The sequence below is a fragment of the Gavia stellata genome, chromosome Z (assembly GCF_030936135.1).
Source record: "Gavia stellata isolate bGavSte3 chromosome Z, bGavSte3.hap2, whole genome shotgun sequence".
Lineage (NCBI taxonomy): Eukaryota > Metazoa > Chordata > Aves > Gaviiformes > Gaviidae > Gavia > Gavia stellata.
In genome coordinates this window covers 11,825,384-11,848,222 of record NC_082637.1, presented here as the reverse complement: position 1 = coordinate 11,848,222, position 22,839 = coordinate 11,825,384, and the positions used below count along the sequence as shown (strand labels likewise).

The 22,839-nt window shown below is 49.4% G+C and overlaps 1 protein-coding gene across 1 annotated transcript in view; it reads right to left on the bottom strand.

Moving 5' to 3' along the window:
- Positions 1 to 17,311: 17,311 nt before the first annotated feature.
- The window catches only part of LOC104255753 (phospholipid-transporting ATPase FetA), a 67,716-nt gene continuing 62,188 nt past the window's right edge, over positions 17,312 to 22,839 (bottom strand). The window contains 3 exon segments of the mRNA XM_059833728.1: positions 17,312 to 17,834; positions 19,987 to 20,117; positions 21,997 to 22,135. Of these exon segments, the coding sequence (XP_059689711.1) occupies positions 17,613 to 17,834; positions 19,987 to 20,117; positions 21,997 to 22,135 (492 nt within the window). The 3' untranslated portion in view covers positions 17,312 to 17,612.

Sequence of the window (22,839 nt, the reverse complement as noted above, 5' to 3'; positions counted from 1 at the left end):
CTCTGTAATGTATGACGATACACAGAGCCTTGGCTCAGGCCCAATAATAAGCAGCAACGATGATGACTCAAGAGAGCTCCTTTCTTGGCTGGACATGGGAGAGGAGCAGGAAGGAGCAGAGGAATGGAGGAGCAGGAAGCCCCTGAAGAAGGACTGATTGCCCAGAGCATGTTCCTGGAAAAAGAGAAATACGCTTTTCATCTCCATGACGTAGTTCCATCTCCAGACAATTCTGAAGTCTGTGCTTTCAATACACACTTAAGAAAGCACTTCATCCTGTGCACAAACCCAGTGTGTGCCTCTCAACACACAACAGGAAAAGAGAAGACCAGCTAAATGGTGAGGTGGGGAGGATGGCTAGCAAGGGCTGAGCATACGAGTTACAACAGTCCAAGCCAGAAGACAAGCGGCTGCTCTGCTCTCACTCATTCTCAGTGCAACGACCGGAGAAAACTCTCGGTCAGCAGGTTCTAGCAGGACCTGTTCTCCAACTCTGGGAACATCTGCCAGAACTAGTAATCCCGTATCAGAGGAGGTGGAGCATGGAGCGTCAAACAGCGCTTGTGACCATTTTAGCAATTTTTGCACACCTGCTGCTTTCACAGCAACTTTCTGTATCAGCTTAAAATAAATCCAGCCCTTCTGAAAGTAAAGTACCCAGAGATTGCAGAAGCATCTGGCCCTTCCTCTGCAAACCCAGAAACTAGCACAGATGTATCTGGGGATGCAAACATCGAAGCCAAGGAGCTATACAGGGGGATTAATGCTGTAGCCCTGAACCCCAGCATCTGAAAGAGAAGTGTGGTCTCCCCTGTCCATGACACTGCTGCTTTCAACTCAGAGCAAATAGGTAAGCCCCCAGGTTTGCAGCCAGGAGACATCTCGGCTCTTTTCTTCTGTGTGCAAGGCTCCATGTATTAAGCTCTGTAACAGCAACAGGCACTCCACTCCCACAGGGGGTAAACTTCTCCTACATCCCATATTAGACCGGGCAAGAGTAGAGCCGCATCATCTATCTGCAAGAGGGAGCATCTCTGTCTACAGATGGGGTTTCTTTGAGCATGAGTCCTCCAAGAAGCATTTCTGTGAGCTCTAGGCTCCATATACCGAACACAAGGACTGAGTGGGGTCTGCTGCTTTCCAGTGGGGTCTCCCGTTTTCCAGCACACAGCAGGGGCTGGTGCTGCAGCTGCGTGACAGCAGCTGAACTGCATACCTAGCATAGGACTTGACCAACAACGGGCAAAACCCAGCCTGAGGGAAACAAACTGCAGCTTCCAGCTCCTCAGTGGGACCGTGCAACCTGCACTGGCTACAGAGCCCAAGGAGCATGGCTCCCCAGAAATCTCTGCAGTGCAGTCCGGTTTTCAGTTGTAGACACCGACCACACTATGAAAAGGGCAGAATTGTGGAGTAACTTTTGTGTTTACATGGATAGCAAGGATGTCCAGAGTTATAGCTGTTAATTCAACATACAGATTTAATATGCCTTCCACAATTAAACTAATCTCCATCTACCAGTCCTCGGAATAAACCTAACGCAGGGCCAGAATCCCTACATATGCCATTGCTACAGCCCAAGACTTTTTAGTGAAACAGCTAGCTCTGGCCACCGGCAGGCACCTGGCAGCAGTCTAGATTAAAGCTCAGGTTAACCCCTCCTGGAATTTCCTGTACCTCTCATTAGACCTAGCGATAACACTTAGAACACAGAGGGAAGCTCAGTAGCAAATAACCTAATTAGAAGTGAAAGTCTCACATCCTCTTGGTGACCAGCACATCTGGTGACCTGAGGGTCAGTGTCCTCTGTGGTCAGCAGGGCAGCAAGAAGAGGAAAACATGGGGAGCCCTGCCGGACCCCCTCCTGCTGTCCCCCCCCAAGGGTCCAAGGCTGCTCTCTATGGAAGATTCCCAACACTTTGGCTGAAACGACGCCAGCATTTGGGCAGGGCTTGGTGTTATTTTTAACGCTTGCTCACATAACTCTTTGGATGAATCCTGGGAAGAGCTTCTCACCAAAATAGTATACTGTGGGCACTATTTATACACCCACTGGCAGCACAGCAGGATATGCTAAGCAGGGAAAGCTAGAGGACCCCCTTCCCTCCTTACAGCTTAGCAACTAGGGATATATGGGGGCCCTAAAATGTTGCTTGTTGTTTGGACTAGTCCTCAGAAATAAACCATCACCTGCAGAAGGCCTGATATCCATGTCCGTCCTATTTAGGAGACTCTTGTTCACATGGGAGGGAAGCCCAGGTACAGCAAGCTTGGGGAAGATGGATGGCTGTGTGTACAGGGACAGGCACATCCCAGCTGCTGTGGACTGAAAAAGGGAACAGTTGCGTCTCAACACCAGCTAGGTCAGAAGAAAATGCTGCTGTCCTTCTATTTTATATAACCTTGGCTACTGCAGGGAAATCCAGCGGGGTGGGGTTTCTTGGTCATCACCTCTTTTCCCTATACAGCCCCAGTAAAGGTGTGCAGTGCTAGGGGAAGGTGAAGCATTAAATGCCTGTGAAGTTTGCTGGAAAGGAGGCACCAGACTAACAAGACTGACTTTCCTTCATCCCTAGGGACAACAGCAGCCTCAGGCCTTTCCCTATCAAAACAGCTGGCCCTAAGGGACTGAAGGAAAAAAAAATAAATCCTTTTGAGACTACCCAGGGAAAGGAGGCTCTTGCCCTGTCTAATTTTCTGGGTTAAAAATAACTTCTCTAAAGCCATTTCCGTGCCTATTGAACTTCCTTGATTTTTGTGTTCCGTGAGTTTCTTCTTCCTCCCCCTTTCTCCCAAGACACATTCAGACTGCTCTCCGCTTTCATGTCTCCTGGAGAAGCAGGTGACGTGACCTGCAGAACATGCACAGGATGCTGCACGAGAACAGAGAAGAGAAACAGGCTCTGGAGCAGCAGCACACCATCCTGGAGTAGAAAGGGAGCCAGAGTTTGATTTTCCAGTGTGTACGTAAAAAGAAAATGGATATATGCATTTTCTTTCCATGGAATAGAGGCTACAGCCTGAGCAGCATACTGAGTGTTCGTCAGAGCTACAGAACAACGCAAAATAAAACCAGATACACACTACTAATTGAAGCATGCTCTCCAGGCAGGGGCAGGACTGGCCAAATTACTTTTAGCAGAACAAATGGAAGGGATCAGCTCCTACCTTGTCAGATACAATCTCCCCAGATCATGGGCTCAGCTCACTGCAGCTGGAAGCTGGGTGCAGCAGCAACGGCATGACAGCAGCAGGAGGAATATAGCATGCAGAGCCAGCGATAATCCAAAGCAAAACCTTCTTGTCCCCGTGTTGGCTCAGGGATCACCGAGCCATGCTGTGGGGAGTCTCTGTAGGCAGCTCCCCCGTTGCTGCAGGGTGGCGGGCGACAGGCGACATGACAAGGCACTTCTTCCAGATGGGAGCTGGCTCAGGGATTCCTCCCGCTGCCAGTCACCTGCCTCTCCTCTGGCACAGCGGTGCCAGGGTGCTGGTCTCACTCACGGAGCATGTGGGGAGGAGAGAAAAGCGAGGGCTGAGGGCTGCTGGCAGTGCAAGGGCCAGATTGCTAATGAAAGCCCCAGTGTAAATACAGATGCACTCTGGAGAGGACTATGGCAGAAATGCAGCTCGTGTTACAGAGAGCCATTTTCAGCGAGCTCAGAAAGAAGCGCGCGTGATGGGACGGTGCGGGCTGACGCCACGGGCTGCCTGCTCAGGCAGGCGGGTGGGAGGGCAGCTGCCTGCGAGGGGAAGCCGTGGGGTGAAGTGACCACTAGCGAGGAGAGACCCCCCAACTCCACACTCTTCAGCGGCTCCTACAACTCCATGCACAGCACCTGCATGCAGTAACGCATACCTATGCAATTTTACATCCTCCGCCCCACTGGGGACAGCCCCAGCCCCACACCTTCTCTGGTGCACAGTGCTACAGCAGCCCATCACGCCTGGGAGAAAGGCTGAACATGCTCCATCCGTGTGTGTGACCAGCTCATGGTGCAGGAGCCCATTGCCGTTGTCCAGGCCCTCTGCCCATGCTCAGGGGCTCCACTTCTTTGGGACTTACCCTCTCTCTAGTTCACTGCCTTTGGCAGTTTCTGCTAGGATTCTTCTTTCCCTGCTATTTCAGGATAACTTACAAGCTGTACTGCAACTGGATTTACACCAAATAAGGAAGATGGGGGATAGGGACTAGCTCGGCCGAGAAGCAATGTGTCAAAGGGTTTGGGGGCTTCGCCTCCGTTGTGCCCTCAACTGGAACCAGCAGTAGAGGGGTTTTGCAGGTTTCAGCCACTGCCCATTAAACAAGCACTGAAAGACCTCAGCAAGAGGCTGAGAAGGAGCTGTTGCGGGATGCATACCACAGCGGGCATAGCCTATTTTCAGTAAGCCTGGTGACAGACAGGCATATAGCTCACGCCAGTGACCTCTGGGTGCAACTGGTGATAAAGAACAGGTAATTCATGTAGTTCTGTAGCATCTGAGGTCTGTTCTGTAGAGGCTGGGGGGACCTCTTTTGAAAAAATATTGCCTAGCATCAGAAGAAAAAGTTTGAAAACAGTTGACTTAGGCCAATTGCTTTGGTGAGTGCTGTTAAAAACCTAGCTTCAAGGAGAGCACAGGGACCACAAAGTAATAGGTGTATGTCCTGGTGATACCTACAAGAGGGGTGAAGCCAGCCAGGCATTAAGCCAGCCTGAAATGCTCATCGTTAATGAGAGCAGCCAGGTTGTTATTATCTCGTCTCCGCTCTCCAACAAACTGCTGGTACAGCCACTATCCCTCCACACAACTGGGAAAGAAAGGTTATTGGAGTTAAACCTTCCTGTTCCTGCACATGCTGATATCCTTTCCCTTGGCTGAGAGTGCCTGCAATGAGGAAGCTGCTTTATGCTTTCCCTTTCCATGGTGCAGAGATTCTCCACCGCAGCCCAGCCCAGATGACCTTGGGATGAGATAACTCTCCTGCTATCGACCCTTGCACAAGAAGAAGGAAAAACTTGCCGATGTAACAACAGTGAATCTGGTACCAGGTGCAGCTCCCCAGGTCTGTCTGCGACAAAATACAGCCACAATTTCATCACCAAGTATTCATCAACATGGGCAAGAGTGCTCCAGACAGGGGGCTGCTTCTCCAAACATGATGAGCCTTCATGGCTTAATTCCTGCATAGTGACAAACTGGGAACAGCTCTCTCTTGGGGTGAAGCAATTACACTGACAGGCTGGTTCACTGCTAAGCAAGACAACACTGAAGCCACATCTACAACCCACTGCTTCTGCAGCCGAACTGGTCTCAGCCAGGGAATGGCGAAGCACCAGATGATCCCAAAGGGTTTAAAAACCATTCACAACAACCCAGGCTCAAATGAGGCAGTTGAGAGTGTTTAGATCAAGGCTGCAATAAGGCTCACCAGAGCTGCAGCATCAGCAATCCTGTCAAGGCACAAGTGACAGCCCTGCAGCATCCACAGCCTTCCGGGAGCATGAGCATTGCCCTCAGCTGGGGAACCCTGTCTACAAGCTCTCCGCTCTGCCTTCTGACCACACCTGGAGAGATGGAGGAAAGTGATACCCAGAGAAAACGGGGTTTAGCAATCTGTACAGCATGGCCTCATCTCACTTCGGGAGCTCCTCTTCCCTACCAGCACTGCCCCACCTCAATCTGACCCACTGCCCACATTCATCGTTCACTGGAGGAATCCAGCCATTACAGGAGAGGACGAGCATAGTTAAAACCTCAAGCAGACGACCTCCCTGTTCGGTGCCTCGGGTTGCCCCCTGTGAAATAAGGATCATCACACTTACCTACCAAGTTGCTGCAGATGTCGTAAAGTTAACTTCATTATGGGATGCTGGCAGTCTGTAAACAGTAACGAGCATTCTGCGAGACTCTCTTTCCACCCATAAAGCAGGGACTCCCTGTGGCTTTCCCAGGCATACAAGCTACTGCACGCAGCTTTACTCCCCCTCACCACGGCAGGTACGCTGCAAAGACAGGGATCCCCATTACCCCCAAAAGCAGGAGCTTCGGTCCCTCCACCAGCTGCATCCAGGCCATCTGCCAGGCAGGAATGCGACGCAGCAGCCCAGCCTCAGTCGAGCTGTCAAGGCAGCGGAAGGGCTGGGGCTGCACCGCTCTGGAATTCCAGCAACGCACAAACACCCTGTCAGCTTGCACCAGGAACGACTCCTCCCTGCCCCGACCAGGCTGAATCACTGGAAATACCAAAACAACGATGAGGTCACGTTCCCAGAGCAAGGAACTGGAGCCAGATATAGCCAGGCAGGGAAGAGTGCTAAAAAGGGACTCGATGTACAGGCTGGAGGCTCTGGCAGACAGGCACCCTGGGCATTTGTCTCGTTTAAAAACAGCTTGAGGCTGCCAGGAGACTTTTTTTTCCTCGGCAGGGAGCAGGGAACTGGGCAGCAGAACAGGGGCTTTAAACTCTTTTAAGCGTCGCACTGAAAGAGGCACAAACGTGAGTGTATAGGTTTGGGTTCAAGGAACAGGGCAGAGGTGAAATTATGACTGGATCCTGAATCCAGTGTTCCCAAAAATCTCACTGCGATACCGTGCTCAGGCTTAAGCAGTTAAGAAACTCACTGCAGCAAGCTGAATGGCAGACAAAACTCATATGCCCATTACTGTCTGGCTGCTTTTGCTACAGCCTCAGCAAGCTTCCATGAAAGTAAACATTGGTTTGGTAAGTTTTCAATGGGGTAAGTGGAAAACAACAGCGGCTCCTGCTATTGTTCCTAAAATGTGCACCTAAGGCACTCCATCATCGGCAAATAGACTTTTTAAGGCAGTGCAGTTTCAGCCTTTCCCAATTCTCAGTGGAGGGAGACTGGAGACATTTTGCTACTTAGACTGTGAAGGAAATTGCAACATAAGTACTTGGAAGAGACAAAGGAATTCACAATAGAATTTGCAATAGCCTGCTCCTTCCCCTCTCTGTAGGAAGAGGCATTTGGATGCGTAACAGTAACACCCACAGTTATATGAAGAAGAGGCTCTACGAATGCAGATTTTGTTCCATCAGGACATAAAACAGATCCTAATCAGAAGCCAAGGGGGAGCGAAGATAGGACCAGATAGCTAATGCCAGGCATCTCACCTGACTGGCTGGGCAGTAGTCCCTGAGCTGGCATATTCACAGAATCACTAAGGTTGGAAAAGACCTGTAAGATCATCAAGTCCAACCATCAACCCAACACCACCATGCCCACTAAACCATGTCCCGCAGTGCCATGTCCACACATTCCTTGAACACCTCCAGGGATGGTGACTCCACCACCTCCCTGGGCAGCCTCTTCCAGGGCTTCACCACTCTCTCCGTAAAGAATTTTTTCCTAATATCCAGCCTGAACCTCCCCTGGTGCAACTTGAGGCCATTTCCCCTTGTCCTGTCACTTGTCACTTGGGAGAAGAGATCAACACCCACCTCTCTGCAACCCCCTTTCAGGTAGTTGTAGAGAGTGATGAGGTCTCCCCTCAGCCTCCTCTTCTCCAGACTGAACAACCCCAGCTCCCTCAGCCGCTCCTCATCAGACTTGTGCTCCGGACCCCTCACCAGCTTCGTCGCCCTTCTCTGGACACGCTCCAGCACCTCAATGTCCTTCTGGTAGTGAGGGGCCCAAAACTGAACACAGCATTCGAGGTGCAGCCTCACCAGTGCCGAATACAGGGGCACGATCACCTCCCTACTCCTGCTGCCACACTGTTTCTGATACAGGCCAGGATGCCGTTGGCCTTCTTGGCCACCTGGGCACACTGCTGGCTCATCTTCAGCCGGCTGTCAACCAACACCCCCAGGTCCTTTTCTGCGGGGCAGCTTTCCAGCCACTCATCCCCAAGCCTGTAGCGTTGCATGGGGTTGTTGTGACCCAAGGGCAGGACCCGGCACTTGGCCTTGCTGAACCTCACACAATTGGCCTCAGCCCATCGATCCAGCCTGTCCAGATCCCTCTGCTGAGCCTTCTACCTTCAGGCAGATCAACACTGCCGTTGCACACTTGCTGAGGGAGCACTCGATCCCCTCATCCAGATCATTGATATATGTATTAAACAAGACCGGTCCCAAAACTGAGCCCTGGGGGACTCTGCCCACGACAGTGTCAGGCACGCTGAGCTGGTGGGCTGTGCCTGCACCAGCCCCTTTCTCCTGCAAGTGCTTTCAGATTTGCTAATACAAGATACAACAAAAATCTGTGGTGACCTGTGTGTAACTCCCACAGGAGAGCCATTAGACCAGAAGTGCTCAAAACCAAATCACAAGAGAAGGCTCTGGGGAGACCTCTGAGCAGCCTTCCAGCACCTGAAGGGGCCTACAAGAACGCTGGAGAGGGACTTTTTACAAGGGCATGTAGTGATAGGACAAGGGGTAATGGCTTTAAACTGAAAGAGGGTAGATTTAGATTAGCTATAAGGGAGAAATTCTTCACCATGAGGGTAGTGGGGCACTGGAACAGATTGTCCAGAGAAGTGGATACCCCAACTCTGGAAGTGTTCAAGGCCAGGTTGGACGGGGCTTTGAGCAACCTGGACTAGTGGAAGGTGTCCCTGCCCATGGCACGGGGGTTGGAACTAGATGATCTTTAAGGCCCCTTCCAACCCCAACCATTCTACGATTCTATGATTCATTTTCACCCCACTGTTTCAGCTCATTCTGGTAACAAGAACCACCATATTGAGACACACCAAGAGTTCTTCTGGTCTAGTGCCCTATCCTTGACATTTTGGCACCCGCATATACATATCACAGATACGGAGTGATCTCTCCTAAGGCCACACTCTTCCAGCCTTCAAGAATAAGCAGTCAAGGAACTTCTAGAGCTGGAGGTTGCACGCTGACAACCATGTTTAACAGCCACTGAAACACATCTCTGCCATTGAGATGTCTGGTTCTCTTTGGAATCTGTGTGTGTTTTCAGCTTTCATGCCATCTTGTAGCAACATATTCAGCAAATCAACTGTGTTGAAAAAGGACTTCCTTAACCTCCTGCCTAATAAAGAATTTTGCTGAATGTGCTTCCCCTGTGCTGTGAGAAATAGCAAAGTTGAGTAAGGTCATTCCTTACTCAACTTCTCCCCCCTGTACACTATTTTGTAGGCCTTTACTCCTTCCCACCATCATCTACTTTTCCTTGTTTAATCTCTCTTCCTACAGAAGCTATCCCAGTCCCCTAATCATCCTCATTCCCCTTTTCTGTATCACGTCCAGGTCTATGCCACTCTTTTTGAGAGAGTGACCAGACTCTAGGTGGTACTCAATATGCAGGCAAAACATGACCGTATACCTAAGTATACAAGAATATATACCAGCATGTTTTGACTTATTATTTCCAGTATGAGGTCTGCCTTTTTGGCTACAGCTGAACATTGAGCTGATGTGCTCAGGTAACGATCCACAGCGACTCCAAAGGGCTCCTTGTGAGCAGTGAGAAACTGTTCACAAATCACCATTACATGCATAAAGTTGTAGCATTTTTCAGCATGGAATCCCATTTGCTGTATTATCATGCTAATAGTTTTGCAATATACTCCTGTAATTCTTCAGGCAGTTTTCAAATCAACTACCCTGAATAACTTAGAATCATCAGAAAATTATAGTCATCACTCCATCTTCCAAACCATAGCTAGATGTGTTGTACAGCATGTGTTCCACAGAGATCCCCGTGGGACCCAGGCACTGCAGGTACCAGAGCTCTGACGCATTGCAAAGCATGGCATTTGACAAGGAGTGCTCTAAGCACAGTGACCAGGGATGCTCCGTCTCAGTGAGATATCCCATCACGGCCTGATGCAAGGAGCTGTAGAGCTCCTATGCTCGTGGTCTGCACCTGAACTCGTGTTGGCACAGGGCCATGCACAAGTAGGCATCTGTACCAGATACTCTACAGGCTTTGCCACGCAGTCTCAATGCTGTGTAAATGGTAGCACAACCATTACAGCAGTAGGATAGGCACACTCCATATCCCATTGCTGGGATGAGATTAGCAGCACACCAGATTTGCGCTCATACAGCACCATCTGAACCAGTGTCTTGTCCTGGCACTCATAGAGGATTCTGGTGCAGTTTGAACCAACCATTGTGAAACCAGCCAACAAGACATTCTTCTCATGAAGGACATGAATGTGTTGCCCAAGAGACACCACCACCATAGTGCACAGTTTTCTGGAAAGTAGATGAACTAGCAGAGAGGTTGAAAGCATCCCAAGGCAGCGTCCTCCAACAGCAGCCTTTACAGGTTGTGCCAGGCAGATACTGGTGCCAGCAGAACATGTGTAACAGCAGCCCAAAAGCTGCCCATGGGGAGACTGTTCAGACATGAGTGGTCCCGAGGAGGACACGGTGTGACTGGTACTCCCTGCTCCAGCCCCCTGGCAATGTGGTTAACATAATGAACACTGTTTTATGAGGCAAGCAGCCATTTTCTGTGACGGAGTGGGTGACGTATTCGTTCCCGTCCCCTCATTATCAGGCCCTAAAAGTCCTGTGCATCAAGTAGACAAACCAAACAGATTTCTTCTTCCCCTCCCTACTGGCCTCAAGGTTCCTGGGTGCTAGGAGCCTGTTAAGAAAATAAAGCTTTAGTTGTAACTACGATTTAGTGCCATCATCATTCTGCCAAGGATCCCTAAAATAGCCTGTCTGTGCCCTCGTTGTCGGGTGACAGACACACTCCCATCCACTGCTCCACTGAGGACTCGGTCGCAAGTGCAGAGTCCAGGGCAAGGCTTAAGAGCTACAAAGATGCTCAACAAATACACACCCTAGGCACAACAGATGTGAATTGTGGAAACCAATATTCCCAGTCCAGGCAAGCACACAAAGGAATGGGGAGAGGAGGGGGAGAAACTGTGGGCTTCATATGAGCAGCAGATACCACAAGCAAAACCCCAACCAGCCTTCACGTTCCAGAATCAGAGGAACAGAGATCTATACCCAACAAACGTCAGAAAACACCCTGTTACGTGTCCAGGACTTTGGTGAAGAAGTGGGGATTACGTGTTCAGCAGAAGACAGGTTGCGTAGGGCCAAGCAGAATTGGGGTAACCAGCCTCCCTGAACATCTGGGAGGCATATGGCAAGCAGAAAAACTCCCTCCAGCCAAGTCTACCCTGAAGCACTCCAAGTTGCGGTGGCAATCCAGCAGGATCTGGTGCCTGGCCCAGCTTCAGCAGAGCTTACCACAGGAAAGAGCATCAGGCAGCTACAACTACACACAGTATCTTCATTTCATTTATTCCCAGAGCTCAAAGGTACCCTCGACTCACAGCAGCTTGCTGGCGTGGGGAAGGATGAAGGAGGCACTTCATCTTCCTCTCATCTGTTTCACGCAAAATATTGCCTGCAATCCCAGCAGAAAGACAGAAAGGACGTTGCAGTGAACCATAACCCCTATCTAATATCCTGGTCTGGGATGTTACATTCTCCAGCTCACATAAAACCAGAACAGATGTACTGCTGCACATTGCCCATCGCACACTGCCCAGTCAACAGCTCCACCAACCCATCCAAAAGGCAGAACAACCAAGCCACTGAGTAGAGAAAACTCAGGATACCAGGCATCCTGCACAGGAAAAAGTGTCAGACGGCATCTGCTGCCACAGCAAAAACTGAACCAGAAGCAAAACTGCAGGCAGAATACTGGGCAACCATAAACCAGGCTTGCACCTTTTGAATATTCTGTGTTCCCTTATCCACGGTCTGAAGGTTTTTGAGGGACGATTGCCAGGAGGTAAGAAAGCCTCTGAAGCAGCTGCCCTAGGTGTTGATATCTAAGCCCAAAGGATGCAAACCCACTGCTTCCAGCAAAAGGTCACCAGACTGGAACCTGGCCCAGCAGCTTCTATGAAGCACATGAACTAGGAGGCTTTCAGACTACAATTTTTCAACATGAGAGTACAAATTAGTTTTCTAAATACAGACCTGTACTCTACACGGAATGAATGGCCTGGATGCCTGCAGGGCTGATGGGAGGGTAGCACCCTACTCCAGATGACACAAAAGACTTCAGTTTAAAATTCAGGGCAGCTACTGACTCCCTGAGTCACCTTGGTCTGCATACTTCAAGCCCCAGCTCCCTGCTGAAAGAGAAGATACTGATCCTCCCTGCCTCTCAGGGGAGGGAGAATGCAATGAAGCTTAAAAGATCCCAGGACCTCTGCCACAAATCCCAAAGTTCAGGGAGGCAAATGGGGTTGTTAATTATGTGCAAAAGCCAGGCTTCTTTTATTAAGCGCCTAATACGGATGTGGAAGCAGGATGCAGTCAGTAACAAAAACATTGGCCTTCCCTTGAGATACAACGCTCAGATCAGATGGCGCTTTGTTTGTAGGGTGATGCACAGGGCTGGAGATAGCACGCATGGGTCTGCCCCAGCTTTGCATTCAGGCCTGGGAATGACCTCTCTTGCAGTGCAAACAAGCAATTCAGCAGCACAGCCCTCAGCGGGGCACAGACAGCTCCCCCCAAAGCCAGGCACGATGCTTCCAGAGAACCTACGAAAAGCCGGTGGTTGGATCGTATGTTTTCCTAATTCAGAGGAAGCCTGGCCCAGCTCCGATTTCCCGCAACATCTCTTGGTGTCGGGAGGGGGGGTTGGAAAAGGCCAGATCCATTTATAGCTGGAAAGTCTGGCAGAGGGCTTAGCCTTGTGCGGAAAGGCAGGGAGCTGACAGCTCCATACAGCCAGCTCCACCCAGCAGGAGAGGCAGGCTGGGGAAAGAGACGGGGGTATGAAAACCACTTCCCTTCAAGCTGGGAGCAATGGGAGAGAGAGGTGGCTCCTCCACAGTGTCAGGCAGAGAAAAACACTCTCTACTTCTGAGTGAATTAGAAAAAGTAGGGCAGCAGAAGACTAGCTGTGGAAAAACTGAAGAGCAGCGAAGCTGCAGCTACAGCCAGAAGCACTCGCTGGTCAAGCCCAGGCTGCAGGGCTCTGTGCCCGTCTTCTGAGCCCTCCATCACGTCCACCCCTGCAGCAACCCAGTGCCCTATCCCTGGAACAGGGCTAGAGGTGGCTCCTGGACAGGGAGCTGAGGCTGGGAACTCGCCTTTGCTAGGAGCAATGGCAGCTCCCTCACTCCAGCATATTTACATCAGCCAACATATAAGTAGATGCAGTAAAAAGCTCCTGCCAGCCCTCATGGAAAAAGGTTGCCCCTGAGGACAAGGCACCAGTTTAAAGCATCAACATGCAGAGACCTACGTTATGGTAACTTCAGCTCCTCCCCACGTTACTAGCCATGAGACAGTGAGAGATGAGAGGTATTTATTTAGCTAACACAATTTAGCTAACGATTGTGCATATTCACAGTAAAGTTAGGAAAAACCCCCACTAAAGCTGCATTAGAGATCATGGCGATGATGAGGCCAATAATAAAAGCAAATGCAGTCTAGACAAGGCAGTGAAATACCAGTGCCATTCTACAGGCACTCATGGCAGGAGCATCATACAAAAAAAAAATCTGGTCACCCGCATTTAAAAATTATGAACTCAAATTAACAGGTGCAGAAAGGGCCTAGGGGAAACAGAGAACCTATCAAACAAGAAGAAACTTAAGACCATGGCTTGTTTAGCCTAGCCAAATGTAGGCAGTGAGCAGATAGGATTGCTCTCTAAATATATCACAGGAGACAAACAAAACTGCTGAAGCAAAAGGATAATGCTGGCATGACAAGAGAATAAATGCACTGTGAACACATTTAGGTTGAAAATTAGAGAGGGGGAGGAAATCAACTATCAGAACAGGAAGCTTTCCAGCTGGAACGGCTGGTTTTAGGATGAAGTTTTATCAGTGGGTGGCCTGATGGGGTTATAGGACACAGCACCTCTGTCCACAGGTATCCAAGACGTCCTTATGCTCCTGTTTTTGTTCCCAGCTGGTAATTAGCACAGACGGCTCCTTTCTGACAACAGACCTTGTTGAGGATCACTCCAGTTGGAGAACCTAGGGCAAGCACGCAGTGCTCTGTTGCCCTCCTATTCCATAAGAGCTTGTCACAAGTAATGACTTCCAGGCTACTGGTCAGTAGAAGAGGGTTGTGTGGAAGCACACTGATAAAGTGAGAGCAACCGGGCAGCCTAGCAGGAATGCAGGTGTTGCAGCGAGCCATGTAGAACACCCTCGCGGTGCCTCTGCCCGAAAGCACCTGATGCCCCACACTATGAGTGGCAGAGTTGCTCCCTGTCACCCTGTTGGATTCAAGGGAGAGAGGAGATAGTCTAAGCCCTCCCCTGCTACAGTGTAAGAAAAGGGACCATAGCATCACTGGTTATAATTAAAGCATTATCAGTCCTGATCCTGAAAGTGCTGCCCGGTGGGCTGGTGACTATTTAGGTGCTACAGCAGAACACAGTGTTCAAACCATGAACCTCTCTATCACGGAATAATGAGAAAAAAGGGCATTAATTTTTGATGTATCTATCAAATATGAGAGCTACATAAAAGGCTAAATTACCATCTTCAGACACTGCACAACTGGTAACATGAGGTCTGACACCCCCCCCCACCCCCCCCCGCGGGACCGAGCAGAACACCGCGCACACGAGAAATACCGACACCCCCAAACAGCTGCACAACTCCCCCCCAGGGATGCCCGCTCCGGCCACGGACGAGTCCCCCCCACCCGGCTCCGCAGGCGGCGGCGGGGGCGGCGGGCGGCGGGCGGCGGCGACTGCCGCCGCCCGCCGCCCGCCGCCCCCGCCGCCGCCGCTCCGCCGCCCCTTACCGGCCGCCCGCTCCGCTCCACTGTTTACAGCCGGGCGGCGGGGCGGGATCTCGGCGCTGCCCGCCTCCCCCCCCCCCCTCCCCGGTCCGCCCGGGAGTCGGCGTCCTCCGTCTAAGGATGTCTGACAGTTTCCTCTCGGCTTCCTCTTAAGACATCCCTGATAGGATCCAAAGTTTGGGAATTTGATTTACTTTTCTCCCAAAGCAGGATACCGCATGAAAAGCGCTGTCATCTCAGATCCATCACTGACCACCCTCCCGCTCGCTTTAGGAAGTCCAGGAATAACATACGCATCAGGTTATAATTGGTTATAACTCCTTTAATCAGTTAGCCGACCGGCAAGGAATCGGTCATCCCCATATTCTCTTTTTATTTAAAAAATTTTTTTTTTTTACAAAATCAGGAGTGATGTAGGACAGACATCACTGCCAGCTGATATGTTTCAAATGCTGATATTGTCAAAACAATGAAATATTTCTATCTGGTGCAAGCTCACCAACAGCTTTATTATCCCCTGTAGGTCCTATGCAGCATTTGCAAGTCCCCTTCAGCCAGAAGGTGAGTGCTTTGCACGTAAACCGTATGAGAATAGTGACACAGTCTCAGAGTTGCCTTGCTCTTGTCAGCAAAAGCTCTGCCTCTGCTGCTCTGCATTAAATTCTGCTGCATTACACGCTAGGAACAGCTTTGATGGGACTCCTGGTCCACAGACCAGTCTGGGTATCGGGGGGATGTCTGCTTACCTGCATAAATTCTCCTTTTTTCTCTACCTCCCAGGAGGCTGACTGTGAAAGACATAATCCTCATCAGAAAGCCATGATTGTCTCTGCAAAGTGAATGGTAAACCAGAGGGCTGTGACAAACACTAACTAAAACAGCAGTTTCCTCAGTCAAGAGAGGCTGTCACTTTACTTAGGTATCTCCTTGCAGGGGGGATCACTGGATTAGAATTTGCGCCTTCCCTAGCAAGCTGCTCCTGGCCGTTGAAGTCTGGATCCAGTCCCAGCTCTAGTTTTGCACTGGCTATGCTGAAATTTAATACCACAGACTTGCAATGAGCCTTACAAAGCAGCAGGTGCAACAGACTGTTTTTTTCTGTGCTGAGATAAACGCAGGGAGATGAAACTTTCCATTAGAGCTTAAACAATCTTACACAGTAAACGCTGAAACTGGGACCACAGGCAGCAATGTGTTCTATGGAGACTGGATGAAATGGGGGCATGGCTGGCCTGTTGCCATCGTATGTTGCCTCCATTGATAGCTCAGAAACTCAAGGCGGAGAGTTCCCAATAAATACCAGATGGTTACTGTGCAAAAAAAACCCCAGTTCAAAACAAGGAAGGAGTCTAAATGTGTATAAAGGAGCCTAAAAAAATAAAAGAGCCAAGGCTGCTTAGTCCTCTGCATAAAAAAAGCTCCATTTAGACAGCTCAGCAGGGCTGGCAGGACAGACCCTCACGCTGCCACGCTGACCTTCTACCCAGTAACCCCACTGATTATGGGAGCTGGTGTAACAAAACAGTGAGCAAATCCCAGTCCCGCAGCATCACCATGCCTTTGGCTGTGCCTGTGCAGCTCAGGTCCCTCTGCTGGCAGCCAGACTGATAGGATTTTCAGCTCTCTGCAACGCACGATTGACAGATGAGACGTTCCCGAATAAAGTATTATCCAGCACAGAGAAACTCTGCAGAGGCCCCTGAGCCCTACATTCCTCTGAAACTTGACCCACACCGCTCATCGGGGGGGTGAGGGAGCCACCAGGTCGTGCTTCATCCCTCGCACTGAGCAAAAGCACCGGTGGACTAAAGGGCAGGACACCCCGAGCTAGCCGTGAAATACCCTCTGCCTCCGATATGGCTTGTGTGATCTCCATCAAGTCAGATGTGCATGTGCCTCAGTCTGTCAGGGTGCGAGAGGCACCCGGTGCTGGCAGCTCGGATGAGCCCTAACCATGACACGGGCTTCTCAAGGCCAGGTTTTATGGCTTGATCCGTATGGGAGCCTGAGCTTCTTCTGCCCTTTTATTTTAAGTCTAAATGAAATGGCTGGTGCCCAGCTACAAAAGGGCTGAGAGGGCTCTGCGGACAATGATCTCTTACAAGAGCAGATTTGCAATGCAGATAAAACAGGGCAGGCTGATGAATGTCAAGTCCTTGTCCCTTGACTAACTAAGGGTTTCTCTGAGCTCGCAGCACCTCCCCACTGCAGATGCGGGAAGAGGGTGGTGTTTGGGCACTGGCCATCCCTTGAGAAACTCGATTAACCATTAGTTTGGAAGGAGGTTATTTCCAACTCATGCCTTCCGAAGTGCCTGTGTACAGTCAAAAGGCTGGAAAATCACACATATTACGAAGATTGGGGATTTGGGGGTTGTGTGGCTGGGCCTAAGGCACACCTGGGGTCAATATTGTCCCCCAGTAATATGGCCCAGTATGGATTCATGACAGAAGCAAAGGCACATGAGAAAAACATTGCCAATTCAGCCTTTTTCTCAGCCTGGACTTCTCTTTGCTCTGAGGTATGTAGTTAAAGGGAAGAAAAAAAAATTGCGTTATGAACAATCTCAGGGGGCGGAGATGCCTCCCGCAGCATGTTCTCTCTTATTCCAGGGAGACCCTCTGGGATACCATACAAAAGCTCTATGCACTCTGCCTGCCTTCCCTGGCAGCAGCACACATCTTTGGGAGAGAAGCTGGAGTCAGAGGGTGCACGTGGGTGAGAGCAAAGGCCCAAGTCCTTGATTTGGTAGCCCGGAGGGCAGAGCTTTGGGTGGCCACCGGCTCTGTGCTTTGCAGGGACCACAGCCTCCTCTCCTGACAGCCTTTTACTTTGTTTTGCGTTACTGTTTTTTTGTCCTTTTTTTTTTTTTTTACAGTCCTTTGTGTTTATGTTTGTCACTATTTGGTGAAAATGTTCCTGTTGTGGCAAAAGGTGATTTTGGCCGCATGTTTCTCCCAGACATAATGAGAGCTCCAAAGCCGTGCTGATGGGAGAAGGCATAGCCAGAGCGGCGGGTGCTGGTCCGACGCAGGCGTCTCTTGGGTGAGGGTGGCGGTGGCCTCTTTTTGGCTTCTTTGATCTTGAGCAGGACCTGACATCAGAAAATAAGATTGAAAAAGTGGGAAGTACGTCATTATTCACAAGCACAGTAAAAGAGGATCAAAGAAAAGGCAACAGAAGCAGGGGTCCGAAGCCAAAAATGATTGACAAAACATCATGGCAGGATGGGGTCACAGAGCAGGAACTGAACAGGCAGCACAGGATGGCAGCTGGGTAAAAGGAAAAGACACCCTTATTCTAAAAGTTGTTAATGGGAGCGTTATCTGTAAGTCATGGGAGGGGATGATTTCAGTGTATTGTTCCTCACAGCTCTGAGATGCTTTGGTTGGGGTATTACTGCAGCTCTTTTTGGTGCTTCAGTCAAAGAGCCAAAATGTGAAATCCATCTCAACAATAGTCAAAAGTCCAGAAAACAAATAAGGAAATGTTTAAAAATTGGATTACTTAATCTAGAAAACAGACTACTAAAGGGTATCTCCAGTATGTAAAAGCTTTTTATGATGAGAATAGTGATCAATAGATTCTCATATTCCTTGGCAGAAGGGAATGAAATAATGCACTTTATTTGCAGGTAGTGGGCTCTCTGCTCCCACGTGGCCACCGAGATCGTCTGCAGACCAGCATCTCTTCAGAAAGGGGCTGTCAAAGGCAGGAGGCCAGTACTGAGTGCCAGCGGCTCGGTGGAATCCCCAGCAGCTGGCCCCTTGTCATTCCTGCTTGGTACAGGGGCAGCTGTAGGTGCTTGGTCTCTCCAAGCATCAGGTCTGAATTTAAGTTCCTTTCATACTGCCAGCTGGGGATCTCCGTACAGCAGGAAACCCAACGACTCCTCTCCTGTGCCAACTCACTTCCCAGAGGAGGTAGAAAAGTAAAGTGATTTTGCACTAGAGAGAGATGCTCAACCCAAGCACTGAGGCTGGGGATTCTGGGCCACAGCTGTGTCGGACTTCTACTCAACTGAAGGGTAAAGTCACCCCATTTTTACCCACCTGAACTGCCTCCAGCTGTGTCCTGAGGACCTTACTTCCCCGCAGTCCTCTCTAGCACCCACCGACCCCTCTGCAAGAGGCGCGCATTCCCCTCCGCTTTCTCCAACAGTCCTGGAGCACCTGGGGAGCTTCGCAGACATCCCAAGGATGGGCAGGGCAGCCACTGAGGAGCACTGGGGTGCATGCCCTGGGGCTCCGCTCAGAGACACCCGTGTCTGGCAGCTCCGTGCAGGAAGAGGGAGGAGGCACCAGGTGGCAGCAGCATTTAGCAGATGCTGCTGTTGGAAAGCCAGCCCGGGGAGCTGCGTTTGTGCTGGTGTTCTTGAGGGGTCCCTTGGCTGCAGGGAGCTGTGCGCTCTCTGCCCACTCCATCTCTCCCAGCCTCTCCTTGCCCTAGTGGCCTCATCTTCATATTCCTGGGGATGGGAGGGCAGCTGGTCTCGGAGGGGGTGTGTAACCATTGGCTACAGACAAAGTAAACTCTGAAGTTAAAAAATCCCCAGCAAACACCTATGCCTGGGAGGAGGGTGAAGGGCTGCAGGCTGCCAGGCTAAAAACTGTGCGGCGGCAGGGCAGGAGGAACATGCCACTCCTGTGACTCTGAGCCGCAGCACTTAAACCCTGCACCTAAAAATAGTGCAGCTTCCTTGCTCCAGTGCAATCTAATCCACATCTAAATAAACTCATCCTTGTTCCCAGCTGCAGGTTGTTTGAGTTGTGCCAAAACCCGAATTCAATCCTACTTCTCGAGGGACTAGGGGACAGGAAAAAGTTCTTTACTGAGAGAGTAGTGAAACATTGGAACAGGCTGCCCAGGGAGGTGGTAGAGTCTCCCTCTCTGGAGGTATTCAAGGAGCGTGTGGATGTGGCATTGTGGGATGTAGCTTGATGGACATGGTGCTGTGTGGTGTTGGGTGGGTTGTGGCTTGTTGTTGTTGTTGTGTGGCGTGGGTTTTGTGTGGGTTTTTTTTTTTTTTGGGTTTGTTTTTTTTTTTTTTTTTTTTTTTCAGGTTGGACTCGATGATCTTACAGGTCTTTTCCAACCGTACTGATTCTGTGATTCTGTGACGGATGGCAGCACTCGCACCTACAGGGCCGTACACTCTGAGCGATGCCAAGCCCATGCAATACGGCTCCACGGTAAGCTTAGGTGGTAGTAAGCAGGATTTCTGGTTTAGTAATGTATGTCCTTACTTTATCACTGGGCGTTGGCTTTAACTGAGCCTTCAGGAATCGAAAGCCAACTACAGGCAGCACGCAGAGGGTGATGCTGAGGAAGATCGCTAGCCACACATTTGGTTGGCTAAGGGTGTTTCGAGCCGTACCTGAAAAACAAAAGCATGATTACAACCGTAACAGCAGCACCTCTCACCATCTTTCACCTGAACCTCTCACTCTTTGTGATTCCAAAGCAGTTGGCAAACAGACCAAAATATAAAGCAGACACCATCTCCAACAGTGAAATCAACTTGCTGTAGAGAGAACAGCAATACCAGTGTCGCTGTCTGAGTTGAGCAAAGAAAAATGCAACGTCCAGACACAACTGCAGCAATAAGTCAGAGAGACAAGGATGTCAGAGTGAATGCCTCATCTCTTTAAAAAGAGTCAAATCACTGCAAAGGATTGATATAAATGTTCAGGAGACCTTCTTCAGCAGCAGTCCAGCCCTCTCACCTTTTGCCAGGACTCTAGTGCAAAAGGAGGAATACTTTTTTCTTATTTTCCAGGCCCATTTCTTGAAGCATATGGAGTACTGACTCTGACTGCCCAGCAGATGATAGGATCACAGCCCTTTAGGAGAAGAGCGTATGTTGCTCTAGGTGTCTGCACGGACAGCATAGCCTAATGGGTGTGTTGGCAGAGCAGCTGCCATGTGCTGGTATGATACTGCAACCTTCTTTGAAACCAAAGTGCTCACTTTTGGCTTCTCCAAAACTGAAGAAATGTAAGATAGAACAAACAGTCTGCAAAACCCTCATTACAGGGCTTAATGATGCTGTTGTTGGCAGTAAAGTCGCTGAATGTTTTCTTTTCAGTTGGCCAAATTCGGCTGTAATACAACTCCACTGAAATTAAAGTAAACAAGTTCTCTGAGTCCAGACTAGAAACACATCCCTTAAAAATGGTTTCCAACTGAGACCTTATTAAGTGGTGCTCAGAATTATGGCTAATTTGACCTACCTGGTATCAACAGAGCAGCCGATAGAGAATACCCCTGGCAAGTGAGTTACTACCCCTCTTTGGAAACTGGACAGACACTCTGTCTTCTCTCACTCAGCACTTTTGATACTAAAAGCCATCTTACAATGGATGTCACCATCTGCTTGGAAAACACATTGCAGCAACTGACTTGAACCAAGCACCTTGGTACTGCAGTGAAGATGGGTAAAACAGGTCTTGGCTTAACAATTCATCCAGAAATAAAGGCACTGTTAATACACCAACCTGAGACTTGAAACAAAAAGCATTGGGATTTCAGAAGTACAGTCTCATAACAATGCTGTATCAGTATTGGCTGTGGATGCACAAGCTATTAAAAACATATGAATTACTTTGCTAAGCTTTCACCTTCCTCCCAGTCAAAGTCTCAGGAGACGGACTCATGTTTATGTTATCCTTCACTTTTTGCTTGTGTTCAGAAGTCTGTTATGTAGAGTAACTCCAAAGACCTGGTCATCACTGGAATTTTTTTTGTTGGGGATTTGCCTTTTAACCTGGCTGAAGGCTCACCATAATCACATGGCATTTTTCTCATGTCTAACTGGATGTTGTACTTCTATGGTTTCCTATACTGAAACTATATTCCTATAACTTATTTACAAAAGAGCACGCATCCTTCTGCAAACAAAATGCTCCCAGGCATCTGTAAGAATTGGATACTTGGGAACAGAATATAAAAGAGCAGCAGAAAGCATTCCAGCCAGCTCAGTAGGTTTATTTAAAGGTTCATTCCTGTGGCTGCATGTGAATATGCATTCTTATGCAAGGAAGTGAACGTGGCACACGTTCACCTGCGTGGACAGGATTCAAAATAAGCATTCCCAGTAGCCCTCAGAAATACCCTGGTATTTCTTGTAGAAAAGGCAATCAATATATTCTGTTACTGCCTCTAGAGAGCACTCTAGAGCACTAGAAACACTCGACAGATTTAAGCCCTGCAATATGCTCGTTTTGAGTACAATCCAGATTTGCCCCAGAGCTTACCAACGAATGGAAAGGAGGCTGTGAAGATCAGGTACATGCCGTCACTGTACATGGTGAAGGTGATAGCGAAGTAAACAGAAAGGCTGCCCCAGATGAAGAACTGGTTCACAACTGTCCAGTAAGAGGTATCCAAGCCAATCTGAAAGAATGGAGCAATACAGCTGTTGTCAGTGCTTTAATTATTTAGCAGATCTGTGCTGAACACAGGTAGAGATTTGTCCTCATCTTTGTACTCCTGCCTCCAAGACTGCTATTCATGCAAGTTTCAAGAAATATACCTACCAAGCCACAGTTCGTAGGATGCTGGGACACCATTCAAAGCAAGCATTACTACGTTTGCCCTGTTGTTGCACCCTTCTCAGGCATTCAAGAGTGTCCAGTACTGGAGAGAGGATGCTAAGTTCAAACAAGCCATGCTTATATACCCACCCCCAAGCTCTAATCTAGCATTGAAAGTTACGAGAAGGAGCCTGCAACACCTCAGGCAGCAGAAACCATTATCTAGGGAGGTGTGATTGATTGGCTTTTCTTTTAAGAAATTTCTCTCACACCTGCTAGTACCATCTGAATTTTGTACCACCCAAGTCTTAGCTATTTCTTCCAGCAAGTGCAGGCCTAGCATCTGCATCATGTATGGGGCCATGTATGATCTAGACCCTATAAATAACTGCCTGATAGCAGACAGACAGTCCCATGCTTCAAACCCATCCCATAGAACTGGAATGCATCCTTCTCTACTGCCAGCCTTAATTATTTTGTCTGCTATGACTGTAAACTTTCCAAGGCAAAGACTGCTTCCTGCTTTCTTGTCACTCTGATCCTTCATAACACACAAATCTGTTG